Source organism: Rhopilema esculentum, chromosome 16 (assembly GCF_057945365.1).
Source record: "Rhopilema esculentum isolate cy_ngs chromosome 16, ASM5794536v1, whole genome shotgun sequence".
NCBI lineage: Eukaryota > Metazoa > Cnidaria > Scyphozoa > Rhizostomeae > Rhizostomatidae > Rhopilema > Rhopilema esculentum.
The window spans coordinates 14,887,020-14,908,070 of NC_142830.1; the positions used below are offsets into that span (position 1 = coordinate 14,887,020).

At 38.2% G+C, this 21,051-nt stretch overlaps 1 protein-coding gene and 1 long non-coding RNA gene across 4 annotated transcripts in view; one reads left to right on the plus strand and one right to left on the minus strand.

The window, feature by feature from the left end:
• Positions 1-16,375, minus strand: part of LOC148958381 (RNA-binding motif, single-stranded-interacting protein 2-like) — a 30,279-nt gene extending 13,904 nt beyond the window's left edge. The window contains exons 1-7 of one of the 3 annotated variants that reach the window (XM_089113230.1): positions 16,131-16,375; positions 13,888-14,199; positions 7,139-7,210; positions 5,533-5,712; positions 3,090-3,304; positions 1,227-1,285; positions 632-723 (exon numbers count right to left, since the gene is read on the minus strand). In XM_089113230.1, the coding sequence (XP_088969356.1) occupies positions 632-723; positions 1,227-1,285; positions 3,090-3,304; positions 5,533-5,712; positions 7,139-7,210; positions 13,888-14,199; positions 16,131-16,133 (933 nt within the window). In that variant the 5' untranslated portion in view covers positions 16,134-16,375. Of the gene's footprint in view, positions 1-631; positions 724-1,226; positions 1,286-3,089; positions 3,305-5,532; positions 5,713-7,138; positions 7,211-13,887; positions 14,200-15,010; positions 15,338-16,130 lie in introns of those variants that run through there. The other 2 variants (XM_089113228.1, XM_089113229.1) reach the window with 2 other exon arrangements.
• A 780-nt stretch (positions 16,376-17,155) lies between these two features.
• On the plus strand, positions 17,156-20,080 carry LOC148958382 (uncharacterized). The gene is made up of 3 exons (XR_016144707.1): positions 17,156-17,279; positions 19,247-19,323; positions 19,742-20,080. It is a non-coding gene; the product is annotated as an uncharacterized LOC148958382 (long non-coding RNA).
• Positions 20,081-21,051: the final 971 nt, after the last annotated feature.

A 21,051-nucleotide genomic window follows, 5' to 3' on the forward strand; every position in this document is an offset into this window, starting at 1 on the left:
ACATAAACAGAGTGTTTCCTAATAACACGTCGCAACGAGAATACTTGCAAGAAGGTAGCTACTTGAGTGATTAACTTGTGGTAAGAAATAAGCTGACCAAGCAAGGCACTCCTATGCTACCAAGGCGTACACATGTGGGTTTTTTGCGGATAACCATTTCGTTCCAAAGTGTATTAAATTAGGTACAATGCGTTTAGTGTAATTGGCAAGAAATTTTGAGACTAGAACTCTGGACTACAATAGTTTCTGATATTGTCTAGGAGGAGATCTTTACTAACCAAGAAGTGGCTGGACTCAAACATTTTGCACAACGAAAGATAAGCAGCAGAATACAACAACAGCAACAGACACAACATCAACAACAACAACAACAACAGAAACAATATGTTTAAAAGTCCTTGCTGATTCACATATTTGCGACCCAAAACAAACTACATCCAGCTGACTAAATGCACATTCTCGGTACAGTGAAGGTAGTCACTTACGACAGACATTTTTTGCTGATTTGCACAAATATGTTCCCTTCTCTCGTTGCAAAAACCCCAAATTACAACCAATCTCAGAAAAACGATCTGTTAATTCTCTATGAAATTACGAGACTGGAAGTTAAGCGGATCAACTACTCACTCACCCTCGCCATTTGTGCTTGGATTCCTTTACTCTGAAGTGCAGCTACAGCCCGCTGAGCTGAAATCGGGCTATCAAAATCAACAAAACCGTAACCTGAAATAAAAATAGAGTTGGGAACATTTGGAAATGAAAGATGAAAACTTGGGGTATTGGGCTTTTAAACGATTCAATCACATTATACAAAAAGACAAGATGGAATTGCACACAGAGAGAGGAAAGAAATTGAAAGATAACAAGGCTGGTAGTAGTTGCTGGAAGATACATACATGGTTTACCGTCGAAGTACCAACTGTACCATTGTACCTGTTATATTCTCTTAATTCCGTAGGCCAATTCACATAGAAGACACTTCGTTTACTTTCATATTCGAATCCAAAACACAACTAACTCAAATTCCATAACACCCTTCTTAATATAACAAAGCATAACACAACAATTGTTGCACAGGGCAACCAAAGCAAGGTTCAGCACATTACTCATAATAATAATAATAATAAAGGTTCACTTTATGACAGTACCATAACATGAACCTCTTTAACGGTAGGCAACCTCTATCTATTTCAATCATTGCTTCAAATTTTCAGAATTTTTCTTACCTTTACATTTATTTGTATCTTTATCTAAAATTGCCTTGGTGGAAATTATAGCACCGTATCTAGAAAAGATGAAAACCCATTAAAATAATATAGCAAGGAAGATGAAACGCTGTGAGCTAAGCATGGCCAAGCATGGTAGAAATAACATAGTGCAGGGATACCGGAAAGGAGGGCGCGGGGGTTTAACCGCCCCTGTTGCCTTTTGATAGGAGGGGCAAGGGGGGACAAAGAGGGATAACCACCTTGGATTTACTACGAGGCAGGGATAACCACATTGGATTTGCTACGAGGCAGGGATAACCACCTTGGATTTGCTACGAGGCAGGGATAACCACCTCGGATTTGCTACGAGGCAGGGATAACCACCTTGGATTTGTTACGAGGCAGGGATAACCACTTTGGATTTACTACGAGGCAGGGATAACCACTTTGGATTTACTACGAGGCAGGGATAACCACTTTGGATTTACTACGAGGCAGGGATAACCACCTTGGATTTGCTACGAGGCAGGGATAACCACTTTGGATTTACTACGAGGCAGGGATAACCACTTTGGATTTTCTACGAGGCAGGGATAACCACTTTGGATTTACTACGAGGCAGGGATAACCACCTTGGATCTACTACGAGGCAGGGATAACCTCCTTGGATCTACTACGAGGCAGGGATAACCACCTTGGATTTGCTACGAGGCAGGAATAACCACCTTGGATCTACTACGAGGCAAGGATAACCACCTTGGATCTACAACGAGGCAGGGATAACCACCTTGGATCTACTACGAGGCAGGGATAATCACATTGGATTTGCTACGAGGCAGGGATAACCACCTTGGATCTACTACGAGGCAGGGATAACCACATTGGATTTACGTTTAGATAACGACAATAAAGTAACAATGTTGAATTGAACTGGGCGGGGACACAGTTGATGAAGACAGCGTCATACTGGCGTTAATCACATGCTAGCAAAAATAGAGCAGAAGAAATTGTGCCAGGTGTTTCTATGTATCTGTTTTAGAGAAAAACCGGGGTTTGGCAGAGATAAAGCGCTATTTTTGTGGTCTTTAAATTACTTGGGAAGCATTTCACAAATTGCTCGGTTTAATTGATCTAAACGATGGTGAAAAAGCCCACTTCAAGTTAAAAAAAGCACACTATTTCGCACCTAAATAAGAAAAACCAATGCATTAAAGAAACATGAAAGAGTTTGCGAACAAAGGAGCTTTAAAGAAACAATAAACAATCATTGAAGAATGAATAAATGAATGAATGAATGAATGAAGAAAACCAATCGAAGCCGGTAAACGAACATGATAGTATGAACTTAAGAAAGAAAATTGAAAATGATAGGTTTTGGCAAAAATTTCGAAACTTTAGATGATCCACCTGCCAAAAAAGAAAGTATGAGCCTTAAATGCGATATTTATTGATTTATTGCTTTACTTTATGAAAGTTTGAAATGCACCAACAATACCACTGTTTTTCTATTTTATTACAGTTAGTTTGTTTTTATCATTTTGGAAATCACCTCTGTTGCCAAAAGCCTTGAACACTTTTGCCAAATTTGAGTACAGGAACAGACTAAAAATAGGGCGTTTAAATCAACGGCGATTTGAGAGACAAATTTTATTGAATGAAAGAATTTGGGGTTATCTTCATGCTTGACATGGTATTCATCTTCACTGATAAAATTCATTCGTGTTCTATAACTGTCTGAAATATTTCGCGACTTTTTGTACCAGTCATAGGTTCGGCCTTACTTTAGAGATTATATTAAAAAAAGACAATAGAAGCAACCAATGGAGATTACAAAAAAAAGAATCAAATCTTAACCAAAATTGTAAAAGTATGAGTACTCACATTCTACACATATTCACAAGGTCATCGTCAGTAGTTGAAGATGGCAAACCTCGTATGTACAAATTAGTTTTGCTTAGTTTTTCACCGGGCTGCGGGGACTGCATGCTGGAATAGCTTGAAGACGAATGCGAAGGAGGAGAAACCATCTGGCTATCAGCGCCTCTAGAACTATTTCCCATTGGTACATACGTCTGCAAGCGATGGAAATTGGACGTCTTAGAAAAGGAAAATTTCAGCACAAAGTTAAACCCTTTCGTAGATACTTAAATTTGACTGTCAAAATGCGGTTACATCTGATGAATACAACACAAACTCATTTAACGGTTTCCTACCAATATTTTATTAACTCATTGTGATTTCCACTTTATATTTTTATTTAACAATTAAACTCGGGCTTTTTCATCAAAATAATTAATTAAGATTCGATTACAGCAAATACAGTATTTCATTTCACCCATGGTTCGAAGAGAATTTTTACGGTTGCCGCATTGTTTACACATACGATGGGAATTTGAGAAGGAGAATTGGCTTTTAGAATAACAACCACAAGTACAGTGCAAATCATTCATATTCATCGGAGAGACGCTAAAAGAAGTTATAATTTGCGAGAAAGACCGACTGAAAGACAGAACTGTCAAATACCAAGCCACTATCGACAGTGCCTTTTAACTAGGGGACGATTGCCCCGCCAACCCCTTTTACTTTCCATTGTTTCAAACAATAGTATATTGTCCTCCTCTTTATATAAACAAAGGCTTGCCCCGTAGCTAACTTCCCTTGTTTAACTTGCAATGTTATTTGGCTTGTTGATTCTTTGGAATTCCATTAACCATCATCCGAAAAACTGTTATTCGTAATTTTATATGCCTAGATTTGTGCAAAATGACACTGATAATGTAGTTTGTCAATATTGATCTGCTCAAACTAATGGTCCCAAAGCTCTGAAATCTGAATTTGATATGATATGATCGCCTTGATTGAATGAACCCGTTCAGACATAGAACGTAGCATTCCTGGTGTTATGGCTTTTATCGTTTTGGTTTCGTTGTTTCTTTGAGAGTGAATCGTTATAAATTATTCAATTTGGATAAAGATAAAAACAACGACGGAATCCGGAAGACATTTGATATTAAAAGTGCGGTCGAAATAAGTTTTCTGTACTTTGGATCAACGCGAACATCACCAAGAATCGATTAAGTTGTACCTTATAACATCGCTTTGTTCGTTCCATTGCGTTAGTCCGCAAAGTACATTCGTCACATTTTGAGTTACATTAACATTTAGGTTATTAGGTACAACTTAGGACTTTTAGGTTTTGGGGCCGTAGAAATTCGTTATCGCGTTTTTAGTTTCGTTGTTGAATGTTGGAGAGTGATTTGCGCAATGCCTAGAAAATTTGGAACATCTGGTGACCATGCAAAAATTATAAGGTGACAATTGTAAGGTGTAGGGTGACAATCGTTACCAAATTCGTATAACAAAATGTTCTATTTCAAGAAACTTTGGCTTTTTATGTTTCAAACAGCCAGCAAATCACTGTTCTTCATCGGCAACTGCATGTGTTTACATCAGGCACCGCGCAGTCATTGGGCTGGTAGGGGTTATTGCCCCCCACTTTTGGCAATAATAGGTTAGAAACTTTATGGAAAGGTTAGCCTAACACAACTTTGGCTAATTTACTCTAACGGATCCTAAGTAGTAGCATATCTTCTTGACTAGAAACTCTTTTTGTTCATTTTCTAGCTTTTTAGAAGGGGCGTTTTCCGGCGTTCTAGAGGGCGTGGCCCCAAAACTATTCGGTCACTCTCTTTTTACCTCACCCAGTACCTCACCCCCCCCCACCCACAGTGCCTGGTTGATACAACCCCCCCCCCCACAGTGCCTGGTTAATACAACCCCCCCTCCACAGTGCCTGGTTAATACAACCCCTCCCCCAAAGTGCCTGGTTAATACAAGAGTTCTTGCAGAAAAAACTGAAGGAACTTAAAAAAGAGACCAGTATCCAGATCATAGAGGAAGGCCTGTTGATTGATTGACCAAAAAACTCTGATGAGGCTATTGAGGCCGGAAATTGCGAGGCACTTGTGGTTTCCGCAAAACACCATACTAACCAAAGAACGATGTGCTAAAAGGTGCGCAGAAACTAAATAATTCTTACTAGCTTTCTAACGAAGGGATTTTATGGAGATAAAAACGGGATCATACGGTCTTCAATCGTTTTCAACCCACCCTTAACCTCTCCTTCTGAATATCAAACTTTCTCATCGAAAACAAACGCAGGGTACTCACTATGAGAGGCGTTGGGGGTAAAATCTCCCTTGGAAAAAAGCTTCATTTCGAAAACGAGGGAATTTTTCCTTCTTAGGCTACTTCCTCGGGTAGATAGCTAGCTACGGCTTGAGCAGAAGTGCTTTATCACATACGGCAAATAATTGACACTTACCGGGGTATAAGGTGAAATTAAAGCCAGTGGAGCAGGCATTCTTCCCTGGGTCGGATAATGATATCCACCAAACTGGGCCCAACTTTGCGGAACGTTTGATGGTGGCCAAACTATAGGTGTCTGAATTAAGCTAGTCCGCATTGTCCTTCCATACGGATTTTTTGGGGAAGTACTTCTAGTCTGGAAAAAAGTTATGCCATTAAATAGTAACAAAAATACATCCTGTCAGAAATAAAATGGAGCTGCTGGTATACCGCCATTTCTGTCTCGGCCTTTGCAATTCTTTTGGTCATTATTTTGTTCAGTTTATTAAGTACTAATTTTATATGTAATTGAAGATTATTCAAACATTATTCATAACGACATCCTTCGCAAATGACACAATAACATAATGACATTACGAATCAGTTTCTCAAGTATATTATCCTGTTCTGACACTGCCAGAAAACATCCCACGAATAAGAAGTTTCAATGGTGTGTTTCCAACTTTGAAGTTCAATTAGATTCATGGAAGCGAGGAATTCGATCAAATCTGCTAAACATCTAAACGCTACGATCAATAATGGTTCATTTGAAAAAGTACAATGGCCGTGTTGGTAGAACAAGTTCTTTGACACACCGACCTGGGAAAAACCATTGAGAAATGGCCACAACCACAAAATAAAAATCAACTGATGTCCATTTTAAGAATTCATTGAATGTCTTGCTCTTTGTTTTGAGGCAAAAAAATGCTTTCAAAGTAGCTAGAAAAGACTTTGAGCCAAGATATGCATTCCGGAAATATGGCCGTTCTATCCAGATCGATTTAATATTTCTAATTCTCTGGTAGACCACTTTGGATTATGAAAAACGAAGAATGTTTCACATCCCGTGTGCAATTTGTTGATTAAAATTTACGAATTCTCTAACAAGCAGCCATTTTTACTTTATGGCTGTACAAATAACCAAGAAATGTTTTTCGCATTTTTAGGTCTCAAAACTAAAATCAAATGGGATACTTTAATTAGGAGCCAGGAAATAATCTCGGTTATCCAATACTGTCAAAATGACAAACTGCCATGGAACGAAAATGGATGAAATACAGGCATATTTTGAAAATGTGTAATTGCAGTTTGAAAATGAGTTTGGACAATTGAGAAAAAATCCATTTGAAGAATTACAAAACATTGGACTCCGAAGACAGCTTTTGTGACTGACAAATCCCAGAGGATACAAGCTTCAATCCCAAAACGAGAAAGTAGGGTACCATTGGGAATCGGAACAGATGACAAAAGATAAAATAATAAATAGATAAAGCAAATAGATATACCTGCAGACATTATCTTAATTTCTTAACAATTCAGAGTCCTTTGCTCTTAAAATTTGTTTTCTTTGACCGTGTCCCTCCCCCTAGATCCCCGAAAACCATCAGTGGGCACACAACAAACTGATGCTTTCCCTGCCTACTTTACTGGAGAAAGGTCCTGTCTTTCCATTGAAGAGAAAGGGTTCAGATTTTGAAAAAAAATTCGCTTGCCAATCTTTTCAAAAAGTTATCAAAAAGTCATCGTTTATTCGAGAGAAATGACAGAGGAATAATTTGCTGGAAAAGGTTTGAAATACTCACTTGTCTCCGATCATCTGACCTTTTTTCACGATGAATAACTTTCTTCGGTTGCTGTTGATGTGAACTTTGTTTCTAAAAAAGAAATTATTTGGTCGTCATAATCAATGTTTGTACGACTTGTGTTTACCACGGCGGATTTCAACATGTAAATATTACTGATTGAGTGTACCCCTATTAAGTAACAGACAAACATCTGGATTCCAGAAGGCGATGAAAAATTCCAGAGCAGGTCATTTTGAATCAATGACTTAAACAACAGAATAATAGAGTACAAAAGAATTTTTTGGTAGTTGTCAGTGGCGTCGCGTGACCATTCTCGCTGGGAGGGTGTAAGAGATGCAAAACCATATTTTACCGACAGAAATTCTTTTGTTACATTAATATTTTGTTAAAATTTATTGTAACATGTACACCCCCCACCCCCCATTCCCGCACGCTACGCCTCTGGTAGTTGCCATTTAATATTGGAAAAAATCGAGCGCGAAACATGAAACCCCTATCAGTACTTTAATGTCCAATTTACTGAGTGTCTATTTGCCTCATTTGATGTTTTATTGATCTTTGAAAACGAATGTTAAAAAGCATTTTTCCAAACAGAAAAATAAAAACGGGAAGAAACGAAAAATTTTAAAAGGAAAAATCGAGCAATTTAATGCTAGCAGGTAAAATTTGAGTTACATCCTAATTCAGTGTCAAAATCAATGGCTTTTAAATTTCAAAGATAAGCATGTCAGACTTTAGTAGCAATCTCGATCACAGCAAAGATGATGCCACGATATCAATAATCTGTTTTATCCATTATCTTAGAACTTTGAATGAGACTTAGACCCAGACTCCTTATCCAACGATCACTTCTTAATACACTCGGGCCCAGATCCCAAGAAGCAATCGGAAAAAAGCAGATGCAAAAACGTATTCTGAATTAAAAAGAGGGAGCAACCCTTCACCGAGCAATAACAATATTAAATTTAAGCATTTTGGCTTACCATAGATAAATAATCGATTTAGGTTTGCTAAATTGGGAAGAATCCGGGCTTTGAAATAGCTCGTGTTGTCGAATATTTGTGAATTAAAGAATGCAACTTGACAAACCGTTCGCATTTTACAACGGTGCAACTTGACAAACCACAATGAACTTTCGTATGTGAAGTCTCTACAAATACTTTGAGGACATATTTCACTGGTAATTAAAATTGCCTACATAATTAAATATGATGAACGTAAAGAAGATCCTATAACGCTTGATCTCCGCATGTTCACTCTCATCTACTTTGGGCAGAATTAAGGAAGTGGAGAAATGAGGAACAACACATCCACATTCATGACAAACCATCATGTGATTCTGTTAAACCGGCTTATCAATTATTTCTTACCATATTGGCGACCTTTATTGTTTCGCAAGGTTAGTAAAGTCATTCCTTGCGAAGCTTCTCTGGCCAGCTACATATCAAAGAAATTCTTTTAACTATGGATAAAATGCCTAGAATTCGAAGGCCGAATAGAAAACTGCTTCTCCAGGCCACAACAAAAGAAGTTACGGTGCATATTTAGGGCAGGACCTTTGACTTTGGTACGACCGCAGTGAGAGTCAGACAAGATAGCGACACAAAGATGTGGCAAAAGGAAGGTTAGAATTATCCAAGGTTCGTGACAAGAATTCAACTCTTATTGAGTGCTGGCATTTAACTAAAACGAGGCTACAGAAGCATATGAACCACTACATACGAGGTTCCGTACCAAACTCAAGAACTGTTGCTCTTAGCAGCTAGTGAAAATTACAAATGCATTTTGACAAGGCCATTGAAAGGGAAGCATTTGAAGTTTACTACGTTCAGAACTGCGCTTGCCATTCAAAGGATGGCAACCAGATAGTGTGTCGTTGAAAAGCACCAAGATGATAGATAGATGAATTTTAGGCCTCTGAAGAGTGACGAAAAGCTTTAGTTTACTAAATGTTTGCTTTTTTTCGAAGCCATTTACAAGTTTTGTACCACCAAAAGATTGTTAGCCTTTGGGTTTATTAAAATTCCAACTTTCTGTCTTGATGCACGCTTTCTCCTAACAGAAAAGATGTTCTCCTGAGCACCCTAGACATCTTATTCTAACCATGCCCCTCAAATGAGACCATCTGAAACAATAACGAGCAAATGCAAGTAAATGACAAATTTCATTCGCCCTGCTCTTCTCCAGGAGCTGAGAAGTTAGAGACGATAACTTTTTTGCTTGGGAAATCCAAACCTTTGCAGTGAAATCTAATCTGACATGCATTATCAACTAACAGTACAGGCCAGTGTAGAACGAAGAAAACTGATACCGGTGAACGGTTTGGTGGTTGGTAAGTTTATTCCCGGGTCGTAATATGGTTTATGGACAACTGTAAACTGAGCAGTTGTTTATGAAACGAAACCATGCTACAACCGTGTGCATATCCAATATCTTTCAATCAACAAGATGGTGATACGCAGACACGCGGGAATCGACGATATGACATGCAGACCCTCGGGCAGTGATGCTGTGTAATGTTCGTGTGGTTCAACCATCTTTCAAAGAATTTAAACAAGTTGCAAAACAAAGAATCCCAAACCAATAATTTGCTGAAAAGATCAGCCGAAGGAACCTAGTGGCAACAACAATCAAAATTTATTTTTCCGTAATAATGTAAATCATGTTTTGTGATAGGCATAATAGGGGGATGGGTTTCAATCGGCCATCACTAACAGAAAGATGAAATGCAAAAATTACCAACATCTTTTCTAAAATTTTGGCAGGAATTACAAGTTTATTATGCTTCACCCATCTCAAAGTGTTTTCACGCTACTGCAGTTCACGAAGCTATTGAAGAGAATCATAAAAAGCAGTATTCCAACAAAGGAGGCTTGTGGAATACAACACATAGCAAGAAACGTCAGCTAAAGAAAGGAGTTTTCTGTCGACGGGGGAATTTGCATTGTACACTGAAACTAAGCACAAAAGGGGTTACCAACAAGATCAGGCACGTCACTTCAATAAACCATTTTCGGTTCTTCTTATTGCTCTGTCGTGGTCAGGTCGGTCACGCCCAAAACTTTATGGTATCGACTGGTGGTCTGGAAGCGAATTCCAAATTCTGCTTGTGCAGTAAGGCAGTCCATGATACCTTATATTGAATACTAATGACTGTTGTGTACACTGCATATGTTGTAGTCAAAGGTAGTGGTTGGCAAAATTGATGTGCATCCAATTGTTGAAGAACATGCGAATAAAGATGAGCACCGGCATTTTGAATACTGCAAGTTTGATACTTCGACTGATAAGCTGAGCGAAACCAAGGATGTGTATTCTAGTATCAACATATCAACAAGACTTGTTTTGAAACTGTACTGTGCAGGCAGCAGTCATTGCCAGTAGAACAAAATTGAAATTTAAAAGTTAGGTGGACAGTGTAAAATGAAGCGACTACAAAAGTGTTGGTCTCAATTTCGTACAAAAATATGCGGTGTTCAGCCTCCACCAAATTAAACATTTACCAAGATTAATGGAAATGAAATTCTTAAGCAAATTCTGCAGAAAGAAAGGCTGGCAAAACTATTTGAAATACGCAAAAGTCAACCACAACACAGTTTAAAAAACATTTTCAACAGAGCCAGGACTTGATACCAGTTACAAGGAAATATAAAATTTATTTTTACAATTTCGCAAGAAATAAATCAGAAAAACGCAATGTCGAAAGCACCATCAATTATAAACCAACAAAAAAATTCTTGAACATGGCATCCAAGATGTTGATAGCCATGGCTATTTCGCTGAAAAATATTATCAAAAAAACTTGTTTATCTGCGTTTATAAAGAACTAAGAAAAGGTCTTAGTATTAACTAAAGAGTCTAAACATTCTGGGGCCTGTTTTTCGAATGTTTTTCAAGTATACACAGTTGTATCATTTGGTTTGATATAAATGGGTTTGATATAATACCCTATTGTTTTAAGTAGCAAGTCAGTTTTTTGACAATTCTATCAATTGATGCACAAATTTTCCATCTAGTTTCTAGCAAAAGATCAAAAAAGTAGTTTTGAGTAGCGCCAGCACTTCTATGTTATCGTGTAGTCTTTAGTAAACAACAAAAACAATGTAAACAGAAATAATCTCAAACAAAGCTTTGGTAACGGATGCTTTTAGGCTGGATACAACATTGCAAATATTTGAGCAAAAACATGCTCGATGTGGATGCAGTAAGGAATGAAATAAGCTACACACAGAAGCACAGGCCTGCATTGTTGCAAAGATCATGTTGTGGTTATGCATTCGCCATGTCACAAAAGAACTGCCTTTCTTCCACAAACCTCAAATTACCTCCTTCTTTATGGAACATGAATCACAGCATGTTCTTTAACAAGAACGATCATGCAAAGAATGAGAATTGAACAAACCGGTCCAAAAAAATACTAGCTGGTTTTTCTAATGGTGGCACGCAAGGGCATTCTCAACAGGTCATACCATACTTCAGAGGGTACTAATGATCCTTACAGACGGGAAAGTCCATCTGATGGATTATGGGTCAGAGTTGGGGGTACACTCTTTCTTTTATAAGAACCAGTAAATTTAAGTTCAGGCTGACTGTTCTTAATTTTTTCGAAAATCTGAGGCTAGATTGCTCTTAATTTGTTCTGAATTAATAGGGTGTAAGCAGTGCGAGTGCTAGCTTTTTCGCTCTGTACAGGCCTCATTTGCCAACGAAGTGAGTGAGACAGCCTTAATTTGCTGACAAATTTGAATATTCACCGAAAAAGCACCCACACATCGCTAAAAATCCTCGATTTGAGAAAAACGTTGTTCAAAATTGCAATTTGCAGAAGCTCAGCCTCAGCTTGTTCTTAATTTGTTCTAGCTTAATGAGTGTATACATCATTAATGAACTTTATTATGATACTTGGTTACTACAGATCATTAGAAATCAACGTTCTTCTCTTTGACCTTCATTACCATCATAAAGGTCTTCTCTCAAACGAACGAGAAACCTGAGCAGATAGGCGATGCAAGTTAACTAAAATGTGCTTACAAATGGGTTCATTTCAAACAGTCATTAGGATTTCAATTAGCTCCCACTCCCTGGAAAAGAGCATCTTAAAACAAATTAAAATACATGAATTTTTCTTACAGATTTTACACTGTTTCTTGTCGATATGCTGATAATAAATATCTTGTTTACTTGCAATTTATAATATTCAAACACCGTTTATTTTGAAAAACTTTGACCCTTAATCAAATATGAGATTTTGCACTGAGAGGAGTAAGGGGGATGAAACGCAGAGGATGTCCAGTGTTTTTATGTAAAACAAGTCCAATGTTTCGATGCCACAGCAAAGAACTTTAGTTAAAATTTCAAATACTACATAGGAGCCTGGGCTGAAAAGTATAAAGCTCCATTTAAAGTGTCTTCCTAAAATCTATTGATGGATTAAATAAATGCTATGTTTAGAGTTAGATTTATGAAACTTATATTAAAATCAATTTAATGTTATAAATTAATTAAGGCACAGAGTCAATTAATGATCAGTCTCCAGGATGTAAGACTATCTAACCTAGAATTCCGTACGAGGTATAAACCATGTCGTTAAGTCATCCAACACTGTGCTGTTGGTTTGAAATCCAACTTCCTTAGGTAACAAGCATCCGGTATGGTTCATCCATTTTGCCAATTTGTGCAAAAAGAGCCACACCTTTCAAAACAGTGAAAAGACATATGGACTTCTGCAGGGAAATAAAATCGGTTCGAGAGGGCGTCTTTGGCCTAACCATTAATGCTGGGTTGGTGTGTGGGGACATAGAGGAACTGAACCCTTGAAAAGAAAATACTGTCTATTTGGGCAATAAATATTGTCTCTGTAAACACTCGGGTATCCTTGTTTTCCTTTCATACTAATACATCCCTGCCAGTGTAGTTAACTGGGAGCAAGTGAAGTTCATGTGCAAAGCAGTTAACATTGAATATTGACAATGCCGGAAAATGTGGTGCATGTTTTACACTTGAGTTACTTAAAACGCTTGCTTGAACATACTGAGGGTGTGGCTGGGATTAGGGGGTTGTGAGTGGCGAGGAAGTGCAATTAAATCGGACGAAGGGTAAAGTTTTAAGGAGATTCTGATAGGGGTGCGCATTACCTTAAAAAAACTGTATATGTTCAAAGCAAAAGATTATATGAATTGGGTAATTATAAGACCTGACATTTTGGAAAAGGCAATTTCTATTGCAGTGACTTAGAGAAACGGCTTAGAGCATAAGAGCACACATAGTTGGAGTCGAATTTTGCAAGTTAAAGTTGAATTGATACCAAAGCCACTGTCAAAGTTGTCTTTATCAACTGAGTACGGTTAATGCAAAAGGCCTTTTCAAAGATGAAGGGCTAAATATTAAATCTTGTAGACTTTCCTAACAAATGTTCCTTTTGGGATTTGGCTGCCGCATATTAAAATTGCGATTCAATTACCGAGGAGCCGTGCGGGCCTCACGGTGGCTGTTGCTTGCTTCAATTTGTCGACGGATTAATCCTGTCTTGTTTACATGTTGAAAAACCTCGCATAAAAGAAGGAAACGGGACATGACATTCAAGCACTGTCAACACTGCCGGTTTTCATTTCTCCAGGTCGGCCACACACCCCCCTAAGAGGAATTTCACGAGGCTGCTAAACAAAGATCTACTGTTACAAATAACAAATGGACAGCCAGGCTAACAGTTCCAGCTCAAACATAAAATTAATTTGCGAGGAAATTACCTTTCTGTTTTCATAATCTGCATCTCCTATGTCGTCACTCTCAACTTCAAGGTCATGAACGGGACTATCTTGTCCATTTGCCACCCTACCATCTTCTATTGATTGACTGCTGCTCATACTTTCCTCTTCGATGACCAGGACTGGAGACGTAGCTTTGCCGGTGCTCAAAATGATGTTCTTATCAGCGTCCTTGTCTGTCCCATTGACTGAAATGCTTTTCGAGTTCAAGTGTGGCAACGGGCTTTTCGTTTTTATGTTATCGAGTGTCTTTTTATCGTCCACTTTCCTATCACCATCACTTCTTTCGCTCACCTACGGAGGCCAATTTGAGAACTGCAGGAAATTGGACACAGGCAAAGAGACAGCACAAGTCTGTGTAGCATTATTAACAGACAATTTTGAAGCTGGCCACAACAAAGCCCTAGTATTTTGAGGCTTTTTTACCTAAATTAATGGCCAAAAGGCTGCATGCCAGATTTATCATTTGTACAAAGCATATGTTGGAATACTCCTTGCAAGTTAGGGGAGCGGGTTTTCTTCCCTTCCGTGCTTGGGATCAGGCGATACGGTGTATTTACAAAGGTCGATTGCGGTTAAAACAAATATTTTATTCCAGCTGCTCACTGGCTTTTCAAAGGCGCCTGAGCTGTGAGCAACTACCAAAATGAAAAATAAAAGCTCAAATAGAGGGTATCTAGCTAGAATCTTCGTCGCAAGCTAGAAGCAGGTAATTTAGAAAGTTGTATGCTGGTCCTGAATTAATGCCATTAATCTTGTTACTGCGTAAAAGCAGAGTGACGACCGTAGAGATAGGACGACTCACGCGAAGCCGAGGGCGACGGCTCACAATCTAGGATTGATTCTTTTGAATGAACTTACAATTCATGAATAATACACGAACATCAACGGTGGCAGGTTATCATTTGTAAGCACTTATTCATGAAATCGTACAAATTCCTGATCAAAAGAAACAGGAAACTTTCACATTTTGACAGGCCGTTCATTTAAAAACATTAAAAAACACAACTGTTTAGACAGTGAACTGAATTTAACGGTCTTGCCCTCCCAGGGGGCTGATTAACCCTATTATCGTAACGAAACAAGGCATGCAATGAATACAAACCATTTGATTTCCTTCTGAGATGCCTTTATCACGCATGTAAACAATGTTTCTTGAGCGCCTGAGTTATACCGGCATTTCCTAGAGATCGACTTGTGTGTGTACTGTGTAGTTACGCCAAAAAGACTCGAGTTGTAATTGTAGAAAGGGCTTAATTTCTGAGAATACCATGCATACCAAGGCGAAACATTGCGGCTTTCTATTGGATTCTATTGATTGTTCTCAACACACGTTGCGTGATAAAAACACTCGAAATGACATGGCTTTGACCAATCAGCGTTGAGCAACAAGCTTCTTGTCCAAAAGACAATAGGAGATCAGCGGGGCGCTTTAAACATATTTTATCACTTTTGATGTACCTTTTGTGAACGGATATGTGACCACAAAGCGAAGCAGTGCATGGATTGTTATTCAACTATCTCGAAAATTTGTAAAGAGCTTAGTATTCTAATCCTGACCTGCTATGCTAGTATATTTACTTGAGGCCAACAGGACCTGTCCTAACGTTTGTCGTCTATTTACAACTACACGAACTTAGATCCCTGCGTAAGGCAACACCCAACTTGCTAAAGTTGGCACGCTAAACAAGAAAGTCCTTAGATTTTCGACGTTTCTTTCACTTCGGTCGCTTTGAACAACAAGGGTATATCTGAGGACATTGTTTGCTTAAGAACTGCTATGAATGGGCTACATGCTCAGCCTAACCAGCCGGCCTACCGAGCTCATTTTGAATACCATGTACCTGTTAATGGCCTTTCAAACCTTGCGATTCAAACTTCACTCAATAAGTTTACGCCATGTAATTAAATGTACGCCAAACGCATTCCTAACGCAGATCACTATAAAAGGCCTCGAGACTTGCTTGTATTGCGGGGCTGCCTTTGAAGATGTCGTGCATTTGGGTAACAATAATAAACCCTGGAAAAAATGGATATATCGGCTGCAGCGTTGATTGTGCGCCGGCGAAATTCTGAATGGGCGATCAAGAGGTGATTGAATCTTGAGGAGCGTGCCTTGTAAACAAACCGTGATGGCCTCCACGAAATCTGGCAGTGCGTGAAGTGGCTACCTGAGTACACAACAGGGCTTCAACCCAGAGCATGAAAATGGAAAGGTAACTTACCATAAGGAAAGCCGAGCTTCGCTCAAAAGCTAGCAGTCACTAATGCCTTGAATATGGATGTCAGGCAATCGTCCTAATTCTGGACAACTCTCCTGACTGAAACTGGGCGGTTACCAGGACGCCAATCTCGGGTGTCTCTTGTCAGATGTGGCTCTTCGCTGAGGCTTGCACTTTGAAAGCGAGTAAAGACCCGACCAAAGAAACCAACAGTCATTCATCGAATACCGTGCCCTTTGTTCCCCTAAACCAAATCACATAACCAGTTCATATTTTATTCATAAGCATTGTTTCTTGAAACTCTATGCTCTCATGCTATGTTCAGATATGATTCTCAATTCACCATGCTCGGCGGCACGCAAGCATTATACAAAATTTGCCCCCATATTTTGCGAATATAATCACTTAAAAGGCAAAACCATCATCACACGGGCTTAAACTTGAAATTTCAACCCGAATGAATATTTATCATATTTCAAAAAAGCCAAAAATTACTTTCGTCGTCAAAACTCTTTATTTTTTTTAAGATACACTCTCATGTGAACGGTTGTACGAAAATAAAAGCCTCAAAATTGGTAAAAAATAAAGAGAAAATTTAGAACAAGCTAAGGCTAAGGTTCGTTAAAATATAAGAAATTTATTATTATGTATAGATCCCTCACAACATGATATAGATCATGCAGAGATTGCTAAAGAAACAATACATGCACTTTTATAATACCCTCCTAATGTTTTTTTTTCAGTAACATATTGTTTCGTGTCAAAATCCCTTCAATTTGTATCAATTTAATATCCAAAATAATTAAAGAACAATTTAGGAACACTCTATCTAAAAAGTCAAGTTGCGTCGTTGGCGTTGTTATTTCTTCCCACCAACTGATAAAAATTATTTCCTTTGTCAAAAACAATTGCCTTTTGTAAGCGACAAATTGGTGTTTGTATCTTCACACATTTTCCATAGAAAACCACCCGTTACATGCAATCTAAATTATGATGTTACGAAACACGCTTTATAAGGATGTTTGTCAAAAAAATTGCAAACGAAACTCCTGATCAACAGAAGTGTTTGTTGCAAATAAAAACTCTACCTCTGTTTAATTGACTTCAAGCTGAATGTAAAAGAGAAGCAACAACACAACAAGAACAGAATGGGTATTCACTTTAAAGATAAACATTTTTATAGTGTTCTGTAAGCATTGTCAAATTTCCTCATTTTTGCTTCAGGCCTACAGATGGTGCTATCAGCGTAAATGAAAACTCAATTTTAGCCTTGGTTTCAGAGCGTAAAGTGGGGAATAGGCGGCCTCCTCTCTTCTCGCCTCCTCCGCACTCTCCCGCAACGCCCTACCGCCCATTTGACGCTCTGGAACCCAAAGTTACCCAACCTGTGCTTCCCTTTGACCAAAAACTATATATGGGTAGTTCACTTGCTATCTTTGGTCAAGCATCCTCTTGTGTAACATTCTTATATCAAACTTCATCATAAGGTCTACCTACTACATCTTTAGCTGGCACAACAAAACATAGGACCGTCCCAAGCTTTTACCTTTTTAACAAATGACTTGCAGCACTCTATTGTCAGTAATAGGCCAACCGCTCAGAAAGTACCATAGCTTGCTTTGTAATTTTTTTCATACTTAGCTTGCTTAGAAATTAAAGTTAAGATTTTTCATACTAAATACAACGCTTCAATTTATTTATTCTGACTTGATAGAACTTGAAATTGGATGTGTTGATTATCAGGGATGTGTTGATTAAATTTCATGAGTAATGAAGGCTGAAATAAAAGTTAGATTTGCTAGTAGTTGAAATATACCATTTTTTAGAAAAGAGAGAGGAGAACTTGATAATCAACTCAAGCGATTCAGTAAGCCACTACATTAATTTTTTGTGACCCTCCTTTATAAGCAAAAGGGCTTCATTTACAGGACACCACCGAAAAATAACAAATTCATTTATACGTTTCACCTTTTCATCTAACACTAGAAAATTGGCATTCAGGTTAACACTAAAATATATAAAACATTGACCTTTAAATAATTGACTTATTAACCTTTCTCGTTCGATTTCAAGTAGACAAGCACGCACTGGAATTTTAGTTTCCGGGATGGTGCCTTGCGATGGTTACAAAATAAACTCTTTTTTGATCTTAACGACAACTTTTTATAAACACAAGCCTCGAAATTATTCAAAAATTAAGAATAAATTAGAGCAAGCCGAGGCTGAAGTACAAGTAAGGTAAGTTGAAATATGGGGAGAAAAATAGGTATATGAAGAAGTAGAAATGGACAAAATATCGAAGGATGGCTAAAAAGAGACACCAAAATCCATTGCTAAAGAAAATAAGGTCAGTCAATACCCTGGGGACCAGAGCCTCATGAATCCAGGGATAAAGTAGACGGCTGCGCTGGCACAAAGTTTTCAGTGACTAGTTTCAAACGATATTTCTGAGAATAATTAATGGAGACTCTGGCACCCAGGGCCTGTAATGTTTTTGTAAGCAAAGCCTGAATCATATCATACGTAGCTAGAGACCCTCCCGTCCAGCGGCGTTGGTAACCAGCCACCTGTCTCAACGTACCCTAACCCAACACCACCCCCATTACAGGGCTGAAGTTACTGAGTTGCAGATTCCCCTTGGTCTTCAAAACTTGCTATTGTGCTCTTAACCAATTTACTTTCAACAGGGTTGAACAAGCTACTACTACATCAACAGATCAGATAGAAGAGCCTGGTGTTCGATTGAACACAATTGAGAAAAAAATGTAATTTGAGAGTAGACCTAACATTTTAGCATAAAGCATTAAAAATTACATCTAGGTGAACAATGGTGTTTCTAAATCTCCTTGAATAGTCCGTAATTGTAGGCAAAACCTTCAATAATAAAAATAAATGAAGCTTATAATGATAAAAATAGAAATAAAAATGAGGCTTATTGTGTCTGTCTAAGGAACCCACTACATTCAACAGTGAATTATAAAAAGATAAAACTGGAATCGTACCAAGCAAGGAAAAAAATTGTCAAATATTTGCCAAGAAGAGATAGGAAATGGAGATAATCAAAGTTTTTGAAGTGACTCCCAATGAGAAGTATTGTTTTACATTTCGTTTTTTGGTAGTGATAAATCTTGATGCAAAGGAGCAAACGGAGAGACGTGAATGTAATGATGGATAATGGATCGCTTGGCAGAGGGAGGTAAATGCAAGAACTTCTTTGTTTTATCTTGGTAATAGCAGTTATGTTTCACAGTATAAAGACAATGAATTCTTCATAGAATTTTCTGTTATCTGTTAAAGCTTTACCGGAATATTTACCGGAAAGCTTTACCAAAAACTTTTTTTAGTACGGTGTTTCTGGGTGGTACTAGAGCAACAAGCAATTCTAGACTTGCTTAAATTATGAATTAGTCAAGGCTGGCAACCATACCGTCGCCAATCTGAATGGAATGGTGACCTGTTGTTTTCACGTGCACACAGCTGCGCCCAAGTGCAACAGCTGCCTCAGGGGAGGAGGGTTTCCCATACCAAATTCGGTAGAAACCTCAGCTTACCTCTTATCTTAGATTGAGGAATTTATTGAGATCTTTTATTTTCTCTTTTGTATTTTGTTTTAGTCAATTACCCCTGCCTCCGAGCCAGGAACACAGAAAGAAGACCAGCAAGGGACCAATACTTCCATCTTTCAGGATGCAAATGTGTTTTCCGGAATGAAGAAAATACTTTGAAGAAGAACTACAAACTTTATCTTGTTCCTACTCAGTGCTACGTCCTTGCTGAAATCCCATCTCCATTAACTAAAAAAGTTTCCTCGTGACAAAATTTCGACAAATATTTTGACCAAATTTTCTTTGACCAAATTCAAAATAGGACGAAATTTGGTTACGACCAAATTTTTTGCATTTATTATTTTTAATAATTCCCATTGAAAGCCTATTATATGAGGCCAGAAATCAAATTTATGTTTTCTTTCAATCTAGTCAATGCCAACTTGGTCATTATCTTCATTTATATCGAATTCATCGTCGGCATCGTCATCATCATTGTCAGTTCTTGGAGTAACTTCGTTTTTACCATGGTTCGATAAAAAGCAAACCGTTGTACCAGTTTGCAAAAATAAATGAATTTTCAATAGGAAATGGAGGATTGCTTTAGTAGAATTTGTTCAAAAGAATGCATTATCCAGGGACTGGAAGCATCAAAATTCGAAAATTCGGTTTGAAAGACTGCCTTTGCGATTTTACAGTTTAAAATACTGCCTTTGTGTGACCAAGATTTATTCAAGGGCGTTTCCTAGTCGTAAAATTGGCGCTCCCTCTTAAAAAAGGCTCGGCCTTTAACTTTTTATTATGTCTCCCACCCTCCTCTACTCACACCCCCCCCCAATTCATACCCCCCCCCCAACATAGTCTATTTGCTGGCACCGTGGCATGAAGATAGTGCATCTAAACATTTCCATTAAACTGCAAAGCAGCACGATGTTATTGAGTCATACCGCCTCTGCCCTGCTTTACCCGGCCAATTTCATTCATTCTCTCGACCTATGCAGATCATTTTGCACACGTTCCAAACCGTAAAACTCCGTCCGTTATCCGCAAAATTCCTTACTGTACTGTTCACCCTGCGGGTCATTGTGAATAACTTAATTTTGGTCGAGTCAGCTCTATTCTCTGCAACTGGCAAAAGGACTTCAGTCGGGCAGCGAATGGAAACATTCTAAGAATGCAAATGTAATTAAAAAGACAGCCTTGTCACGGCAAAAACAGTTTTGAAATTTGAGCTTCCCGCAACATCTTTTAGATCACAAAGAGTGGAATTTCAATCTTCTCTATCAGGTTTTTGCTACAAACCTTGGGTCACTGCCACTTGAGGCCGTAACCGTAATGGGTCCTTTTACATGTTTTAGACTACGATTCGTATTTTTATT